This window comes from Chaetura pelagica, unplaced genomic scaffold, assembly GCF_000747805.2.
Source record: "Chaetura pelagica isolate M959 unplaced genomic scaffold, ChaPel_1.0 scaffold280, whole genome shotgun sequence".
Classification (NCBI taxonomy): Eukaryota; Metazoa; Chordata; class Aves; order Apodiformes; family Apodidae; genus Chaetura; species Chaetura pelagica.
Window position 1 is genome coordinate 83,153 of NW_009951788.1, and position 10,366 is coordinate 93,518.

Sequence of the window (10,366 nt, forward strand, 5' to 3'; positions counted from 1 at the left end):
AGAGACAAGGTTGGGAAGCCTGAAGCCTAGACCTCTCTTTGCCCTAGCTGGGATGTGCCTCACCTGCAGGGACAGCTACCAGCTACCAGTCCTGTGGATGGACATACCATCTCCCAAGTGGGTTGAAGACAAGGCTACAAGGAAGCCACCAGACAGTTCTGCCAGCTTCTCTAAACCTGTGAGATGGAAACTTCCCAAACAGCACAAGCTCTGGGTGGCACCTGGCTGAGGTAGAGCAACAACCACAAATTTACTACTTGTTGCAGCTATGGCTGCTCCAACAAGCACCTGCCAAAGCAGCCTGATGGGAGCCCACGTATCTTGTACATAAGCACTTTAGCATGTAATCTACTTGAAATAAATCAAATGCTCTCCTACAAACATAATTCAAACAAGGCAAGGTCATGCCACCAGTCAATGCATATTTTTCATAAAATCACCACTCTTCTCCACAAAGAGAGTTAGCTTATCTGCTTTTGTTAACATCCCCCATATTTCATAAAAGCTAATTATGCTTACAAACCAACTGATTAACCTAATTTGATAAGAAAATGTGTTACCTCAGCTTACATACTTGGTCTTCTCTACATATTCAGAACCTGACCTTTGCAGTCAGTGGGGAAGCAGAAGAGAACACAGAACACAAGGTTGATTGGTTTTTAACCCTGGAGGCAAGACTATTGCATGCAGGGAATGTGCTTAGAGGTTTTTCAGAGTGCTTCTGAATTATGATGAACTGTAACAATCAAAATAAGGGGTTACTGAGATCACCACTACCAGATTGTGTCTGGTTGCTTGGACATATGTTCTTAACGAGGCAGTTTGTTAATTTTTATGCTGCTGTAAGAAAATACATATTCAGCTGCACAAAACAAACAAAAAATATCCTTAGCTGAAAAGCAATGTGAAAATCACACGCAAGGCTCCTTGACAAGTGGAGCATTTCTCAAAGGAGCAAAGCTTTTCCAAGCACTTGTGTTTCAGCAGCAGCAACATTTTTTTTTGGCTGGGTTTACCTTCAGTCTGCAGTCCTTTACTGAATAAGCATCCTTTCGTTGCTTTTTCAGGGGGTTAGAAATGAAGAGTTATTGAAGTCTGATGTTGTGAATGAGGGCTACACACAGCTCTGCACAGCTGAGCTGCAAGAGAGCAATTTTGGGCTGTGGAAACTTCCCTAATGTAAGAAATCGTTAGTGTACAGGCATTGTCAGCATCACTTGCTTGGTAACTACTAATCTTTTTAAACACACTTCATTAGTGATCCCTATAACAATGAGCCTCCTGTCCTGTTTATGTTGGCAGCTAGCACACAGCACATGCACCAAGGTAGGAATTCCAACTCTACAGTTACTCTACGAATAAAAGAGAAGCATTTTAGCGATTATTTTAGCTATATTTTCCCAATAACATTTTTACCTTTCACATAAAAAGCTTTTCTTCAACTCTTTATTTCCAGATCTGTCCTCTTTGGCATGTTTCTAGCAAGCAAAATATTTGGCAGATGGGTTTCCCTGCAGCAGAGCTCTAAGATGCTAATTAATCTCTGCTCATAAACTTGTCTCTGTCAGGAGCTGAGACACAGAGGGCACAGAAAGGTGAAGAGCTTTGGTGAGTTGCCAAGTGAAGAACTCTATTTGGATGGCAAAAACTACCTGTCTGGCTAAGTTTCACACAAACTCAGCAAAAATGGCAGAACTAGAGGGAAGCAGAGAACAAGTCTACAGAGCCACAAAATAAAGGTATTCTGGGTAATTCTGGTTCTCAGTACTATCTACACAACCCAAGTCCATTTCTGCTACATCCCATCACCACAATTTCCCTTTGATGTCTTAATTGTAGCTGGCATAATTAAAAGGTGGCAGATTGCATGAGTTTGATTCTGAGAAGCTTCCAAAAATTCACAGACATTTTCTTCCTCCAGGAACCAATAGCAGGTTTTGCCAAGTGGGAATGGTGCCTTTGTGACAGGTGAACTTTGCATATCAAGAAACCTGGATCAAATCACTCATTAGAAAACAAACTGTGGGACACCATAACTACCCATTTTCAGTGGTCAAAAACATCTCAAGGTTTAAATTGTTCCCAAATCCGTCTGTAAACTTGTTAAGGGGCAGCCTAACCCCACCAAACATTTTGCTGACTATGTCTGCCTACAGCAGCACTGCTGGGGACCAGGAGCCACTGCCACTAAAATATACCTCTCCAAATACACCTTGGCTCTGCCTTCTGACACAGCTACTTGCCATTCAAAATCTGATCACCGCTCTGGCCTTCAGTACTCTTGCATAACACTGTAGAACTTCCTAGAAATAACTCCTATTTGAACCAGTTTTGGTTTAAAACAAACTCAGCAGTGGAGAATGCAATACCACTAATTAAGCATCTTTAGGATAAATAAAACCTGCATCTTATTATTAGTTTGATTTTTTCCATATACCAGTTTTTGCCACAGTGCCTTCATACATTTTTCTTCATACTATAAAACGGCAGGGGGCATGGGGAGGTGTGTGAGGAAACACTGACTACATAAACACCAGTGAAATTCTCCTTCCCTTAGCTAGAGCTGGGATTTTAGCTCAGAACTTCAATTTCCCACCTACTTCTTTCTTTTAACTGTTTAAAATTCACAGAGACACCACAGAAAATTCAGTTTGAGACATGGTCTTATGCCATGGCACTGTTTTTCCTAATTAATGGAATACATTAAAAGCACATGAAAATGGTCTATATTGTTACAGGGGACATCTTCAATGACCTATGTAAAGAGAGCATCTCAACCGACATGCAATTTATGGTAGGAACTGCCACAGTCATCTCAATTTCAATCTCCCAGAACAGCTCATGGGATGAAGCGCAGGTGTATCTCCAGAACAACTGAACACCCAATTGCAGACTCGTTCTACATTGCAGTGTGGCAGAGCTGCACTACAGATTCTAGCAGAGCAGAGCTGCAAGGAGGCAGGACCGGGAGCAGCTTGGGAGGCAAGAGGCTCAGTGCCACAGAGGAGCACCATGCTGGTGCTTGCCCTCCCAGAAGTGACCAGCAGAGCTAATTAAAAAGGCCCTTTAGTCCTGTTAATCAAAGCTTAATAACTGTTCCTATGGGAAAGGCCATTATAAGAGAAAACTAGTAATAAGCCACCCATATATCAAGCATAACTAGGACCAAAAAAATCAAGAGGATGAAAGAATGCAGTAAGGGAAAGGAAGAGGTAGGTACCCACTTTCTTGGATCTGCTGGTTGATTAGTGCTTGGTCATTTTCTAGCTCCCGCTCTGCTTTGATCTGTCCTCTCAGGATCTGCTGCTTTAAATCCTCAACATAGAGCTGCTGCCGTTGAATCTGTTTTCTGTGGAAAGCTTCCTGATCTCTCAGTTTCTGCTTGTACTCTTCATGCACAGCATCTACTTCTCTGCTGTTAGAAATGTTGACAGTTAATTTAAACCAGAAACAAATGCCAAACATTTGTAATAAAACAAGTCATCCTTCTCAAGAAGACAACATTTAAGATACCATTTTGCTCAATATGACTTTATGACAAAAGCTCCTGCTGGTCAATAGCTGTATGTATGCATGTCACAGCAGGGTACAATCCTGCTTCATAAATACCAGCAAACATGAAAGCTTTTGTGGCAAAGCAGGAAATTCCATCATTGGAAAGATAATAGCAAGAAGAATTTTTAAAATATTGTCACTTTTCATTTTGCTGTAGATCTTCTAAAAATGAAATTGGAGAGATGGGTTGTTGATGTGTCTAGAAGTTTTATAACCACTACATAGGCTACTTGTTATCTAGGGTCTTCAAAGTGCTTTACAGAAATTACTTTATTCTCTGTTTTGTAGATAAAAAAAATTCTCCAACCTAGAAAGGGTTACAGGCATTGTTGAGATTACATTGATTGTCTCTGGCAGTACCAAGGAAAGAACTTGAGCTCCCAATTATCTGTTGGCTGCAGCAACTATATTAGGTTACTGCTTCTGTATATGGAGCAGAATTGTGATCAGAAATTGACTAAACTGTGAAAAACTGTCTTACAGGCCCCTCCAAGATGTTTGGTTCCTGACTGTGAGGTCAAAATTTTACATGCACACACACATAGAGTAAGGATCAAAATAATATCTATTCTTAGTACAATTCATTATAATATTAAAAATACATTAACACTCTGAAAGGAATATATATTCTACCTGTCCCCACAATATAATCAGAAATTCTTTAATATTAAAGTTCTATTATATATAAAGGTGTTATATGATCTTTGCGTGTTGTTTGGTTTCTAAACAACATGTTATATGTAACTTCAGAAAACTAAATATTTAAGTCTTGAAAAAAAAGTAAATATATTTTACTAACAAAGTAAATTATGTATTTATTATGCTGATCCATTTATTACACTTCTAAAGAGAGCAAAGGTATCAAAACTATAGAGTCCCTTAATGTCAAAAGAAAACAAAAATATAATTTCAAAAGGAATACTTTGGAAACATGTTGCTTTTAAAATCATTACCAATAACAGATCACCTGTGTCAAAAGAGCATTTAGCCTTTGCTATATAGGAACTAAATTAACATCTCTACTTAGAACTGCAAGCATGTGTTCAAAGTAACCATTTCTACAGCAATACCTTTGATTCTATGAGCTAGATTAGCAGACAAAACAGAGAACACAATCAAGCAACCAAAGTCTGCAAATCTTCTAGAAATCTTTACATGGAACATACATTTCACTTTCTTATGAAGCAGTGGGAAGGCCTCATTACATAAAAGCTTGAAGTTTCTAAACAATTTACAATATTACCATGACTCTCTTTTGCTCACCTAAGGAAAACAGAAGTAGTTTTGTTTTTAATGTTAATGTAAATGTAATGCTGGTGAGAATAACTGAAAAGGAACACCTTCCATTTGACTGTCTGGCATGGTGCAAGCAGTCAGAGTACAAGCTTTGCTACTGTCATCTCCTAAGTGGTTTATGTCTGTTTGGGACCCATGGGAGGAAATTATGAGAATAGGCAGCTCCAAGATCTATTTGTCCTTGGCTTGACTACAAAGATGCCAAAAATCTGTGATTTGCAATTTTTTCCTCTCAGATAAACTTTAATTGATCCCCAGGAGATAGGAGTGGGATGCTTTGTTTCTCGTTCAGCTGAAGTAGGTTGGAATTGACACTTCACTGCAGCACTGAAACACTCATATGGCCATTGCAAATCTCCAGGTATTTGTAATGCCACCAGCTACTGGGGGACAATCTCAGAGCTTAAAGCTAGACTCGTTAACTAAAGGAGAATTACTTCTTGAACCTAGTATTAAATCTGAAGGACCTCGTTTAGGAAAAGCTCCCATAGTTTTGATTATATCTCCGAGAGAGGCTTTCCCTGAATGCAGCCTCCAGATTATCTCCCGTATTTTCCAAGAGAAATGTAATGGAGCAGCCACTGAGTGCTGAGCTGAGACAAAACCTCTCTGATTTTGGAGCAGTTATATCACCTCTGTGCTTTCACATACTTAGGCTGCAAGGTCTTCAGGGTAAGAATTGTCTCTGGATGCCTTTGCACTAAACATAACAGAGCCCTAATATCACCTGCTGGTATGTTAAAACTAATAAACCTTAATAGCAATCGTAAATGTTAAGTCTCTGTGCATTCTCTGATGATGGGGTAGTTCTAAACTGTTTTGCTACCATACATATAAAAGCTCTGATTCCTGGTATGAAAGGTAAAAAATGTCAGTCTAGATTTGTTACTGAGCAACTGCATGACCTGGGGCAAGTCACTTGGAGACACATGTGAAAGAAGCAAAGTGCATTCATCCAAGAGGAGTGATGAAGATCCATGAATACTATCAAATATCAGAAAGTCAAGTAATAGAAGAGCTGAATTTTAGTAATTTATTATTAGTAGCCCCATTCTGTATGAGATTGAGCAAACTGAGTAAATCATTGCCAATAAGGATGAAAAGCAGATCATGATAGTAAAAAGGCAAAGATTTCTTGTTCTGCAACTGTTTACTAAAACTATATAAAATAAATTTCCACTTACAAAGCACTTCATATTCTTCCTAACCAAGACTTTTAGCTCTCAGCCACCCTTTCCATAGAATCTACCTATCAGGGTTCAAAATATTTACAAACTGAAACCCAGAACAGAAATGAAACAACTGTGTTGCGTTTCAATCCAAACACCTGGTGCTTGCAGAGGTGCTTGCAGAGGTGTTTAGGGAACAACTGCTTGCAGCTGGGAGAGGCTCACAAGCTCTTCCCATACTTTCCAACAATGAAAGCAACCACCCCATCCATAAAGTATAATAAGCAATGCAAAGCATCGCAATAAGCAATGCAAAGCAATGTAAAGCAGAGAATAAGCAATGCAAACAATGCACATGGAAGTGTGTTGTTTGCTGTTCTCAGCAGAATTAGTGTATTCCCACATACGTGCAGTGATGGCTTTTTGCTGAACTAACACGAAACTCTAAGATCCGTTCCAACAGGCACATATGTTTGCACACAGAGCAGAGCACAACGCAGGCCAAACCGATGTGATTAATCACAGCTCTAGGCTACAACTACACCCCAAAAAGGCAGAGTGCAGAGCCATACCCATACTTCACTTTAAACCTTTGAAAACCAAACACAGCACAGCAACCATTACAGTATTATTACTGCTTTTGTTCTGATGATGCAACTACTTGCTACAATCCTCTCTCCCTGAGGTTTAAGTTTTTGTAATAAAATACTGTTGCTGAAGGTATATGTATGATTTCTAGTACAGCCTTTCTCCTAATTTTTAATAGTACAAAACAAAAACCAGGGAGGGCAGTAAAGACAATTCTGAATACAGAGATTGAACACTAAACAGCTTTTTATGAAGTTGCTTCTTAGAAATGGTTTTCTCAAGTGGAACAAAAAGATAATGAAAGTCCATGGAGAGCCACTTACATAACACAGGTATGCCAGGAGGTGTTTTTCCTGTGGCCATGAGAGTGTGAGAGCAAAATGACTGGCTGGTTTGGGATACAAATCTGTCTCTCACAGAAAATGCTGAAACCTGGCACATGAAGTAAGAATGCTGCCTTTCTACCTTAAACATGCTATGTCACAGCAACAGAACCCTGCTGATTTGTGGAAATAACAGACAAACTAAATGGAAAAATGAGGTGACAAGGTGACAAGATAAACACCAACAGACTGACAAAAACTTCATAACTAAATCACCTAATAGACAATGTAAAGAACAATCAGTTTGTATAATAGATATTTGAATGGTTAAACTAGAAACAAATAATATAACCTCAGTACAGAGGACAAACAGCTTCATTTCTGCAGGTATCAAGATATACAGAAAATCTTGGTTTCACAGGACAGGCATACAGCACATTAAAAAAAAGCTGCATAGAATTTCATAAAAGCATGCAGATTTTTAAGTGTACCAAATGCAGCAAGAAGTCTCAGCAGTTCACCCTCCTCCAAGTAAAGCCTTTTAAAACAGCGAGTAAAATTACAACAGCAGAAGGACACCAACCTTAAAATAAAGATAATCACAGATTACTAAGAAAATGTTCATATTCTACCAATGCTGCCGGATTGGTTTTCCATCTCATTTTTCTCTCCACAAAGTTTGCATGACGCCTGCTAAATCCACATTACCATCTGTAAATCCACATTTTTTTCCAGCCTGTTTTGTCATCAGCTCTCTGGGATCCTATTGTGCAATTCTCCTCCCCTCTTCCCCAAACACTTCTGCTGCTGATGCAGAGGCTGGCGGCTGCTACAGCATAATGCAGCTTTCAGTAACTATGGCAGCAATAGCTCTGTCGTGAGGCTGGATGCCTTCTGGAACAAAACCTTAAGGCTCAAATGGATAAACTCAAGTGAAAATAACCACTGTTGCTAAAAGCTGAAATTTTCCAATTTTCCAAAAGGAAACATCAGCCAAGTTAGCATTCCCATTCTCCTGTCTGTTCAAGTCCTATTTTTCTTTTACAAATTATGTTTTCCAGGGGAAGAAGAGTTAATAATAAAACAGCGAAAAAAAAAGATGTTGGAAAGGCATTTTACACCCTTGTAAATCTCAGCACTGAGAGCAATCACAGGTCAGGGTTACAAGCCTATCCACTGATACACATCCACCCCTGTGCTCCATCCTCCCCCCCCTCCACCCGTGTCCAACCCAGGCCCCTTCCCACAGGGCCTCAGAGCATCACGCAGCAGCAGGCACCAGGCAGCTGCACAGAGCAGAGAGCACAGAGGCTCACACCTCTCCCTTCTCTTCCTCAGAAGGAAAAATGGGGAAGGAGATACAAAGACCTTGTATTATCACCTCCCCCAGCCTCCCGAAGAGATGCCACTTGCTCAGTTCAAAGCCAAAGCTGGGGGGCGGGGGGCAAGGGAGGAACCAGAAACCAGTCCGAATGGCCAGCAGGGTAAGAAGCCTTTAGATATAAGGGACCTTTAGAAATGTATACACAGGGTAATCTCTTTCATGGAAGATACCAGCAGATGAATATCATCTGGATTTCTGATTAGCTGATTTGCTTACAGAAAATCCACATCTGTGCTTTTTTGGGTCAGGTTTGTTTGTTTGTTTTTTAGCCTCTCCATGCAAAAAAAACATCTTTTGGTTTGTTGTTTTGTTTCGTTTTTTTCCTTTGCCTAAGCCCCCAAAACAAGAGTAAGGCAAAGACTTATTTCAGGATGCCCTTTTAATACACTTCTAAACCAGACCTCTTCTGAGTAGGGTGTACAAGCAAGCAGCCAAGTAAGAGTACAATGAATTACATCCCTTTTCAGGGAAAGTCTCAGGCTTAAAGTTTTATTATTTGGGTGGAATGGCAGAAATTTTTCTCTTTCATTTCTCAAAATATTTTGAGAATTAGAGGTTGAACTAGTAATTCAACCCATGAAAAGCAAATGAGAAAAATGTCATCATACTGACAGCATGGGAGATAAGATTGTAAGTAATCACTACCATAAATATATATGTTCATATGTTCAAAATAAAACATTCAAAAGAAATCAAAGGATCATCAGATCCTGATTGAAGAACACACAAGCCTATGGAAGCTCAACAATTTCTGAATTATTTTTGTGTGCAGTTAATCTGCTGCTTTGCATGTTCTATGTTAGGACTTATTTATCCATAAAGCCATTTTTTTTCTCACTAGAAGAGAACTCTGTTTGTCCAAGGAATTTTCAATATATTAATCAGTATTCTCAGCACCTACCGCTGACATAAAATTTAATGTATTTTGAAGTTCTTATATATTGTAAAGTAGTAGCAGTCTCAGCATAAACCCCACTCTTAAAATACAGGTTATACATGCAACAAAGGTGCAAACAATTTACACCAGATTGAGTATGAAGAAGACACACAGTTGCCCATAACTCAGTTGCATGTACAGATTCCTGTTTCAATATGATAAAATCAAATTAAAGCTCGAAGAATAGTTTGCACTTCTGGATAAAATCAGTGTAGACAGGAGAGAGACAAAGCTAGAGGGGCCAAAAGCTTCAGCACCATTTAAGTATATTAATAGTCTTACCTTAGTTCAGTAGAATTTCTTTTCTCTTTACAGTTGCTACATTTTTGACTGTGAAAATAAAAACAGAAAATCATAAAATGTTAAAAAATAAGGCAAGAAAACGTCACTGAACCTATTACACATGAGATGTTATTGTAATTTTCAGTAGAGGAAGACTCTAAGATGCAGATTGCTAGCAGCTGGGAAAGCATTGAGAACTATCAAGGGAGAGGGGGGAGAGAGAGACACACACACACACACAGCTTGCCCTGTTCTTTTCCTCTAAGCATCTCTTTTTCATAGAGACAAAACCCTGCACTAGGTGGACTTCTTATTGATGAGCAAATAAGCACTCCCTGTGGTCCACTTAGGCCTGTATTACTCTTTGCAAAGTATCTCAGACACACCTTTTAGTACATGACACTGACTTTTCATCAGGAAATGGGACATTTGAAGGGCCACGTGTATCTTGTTTTGTTCTCATATGACAGATCTTAGGCTAGATGTCTTAATCATAAGCCCCTCCATGTGCAAAACTACTTGTCTGAACAGAAACACAGACTTCCTGGTTGCTGTAAAGGAAGACTAAGTGGATAAATCGAGTTTACTTTGCCAAAAAACTATTGAAGATGAAAAAAAGACCACTGGACTATGTAAGGTGAAAGACAACTAATATTAGAAGTAGTTCATAGCTTATTCCTGTGGGAGATGGACATTCATAGAAATCGAGTGAAGGCAGTACCATAATGCTTTTCATTTTCACTGAAGTAAGCATTTGAAGCACACTAGGTAAGCACAAGGGTAATGTTAAGCAATATAATATGCGTAGTCCTGTCAAAGTGATAAAAAAAAA

The 10,366-nt window shown here is 39.2% G+C and overlaps 1 protein-coding gene across 1 annotated transcript in view; it reads right to left on the reverse strand.

Annotated features, from left to right (window-relative positions):
- The window catches only part of STARD9 (StAR-related lipid transfer (START) domain containing 9), an 85,362-nt gene that overhangs the window by 20,923 nt on the left and 54,073 nt on the right, over positions 1 to 10,366 (reverse strand). The window contains exon 22 of the mRNA XM_009997763.1: positions 3,225 to 3,415. Within this exon, the coding sequence (XP_009996065.1) occupies positions 3,225 to 3,415 (191 nt within the window). The remainder of the gene's footprint in view (positions 1 to 3,224; positions 3,416 to 10,366) is intronic.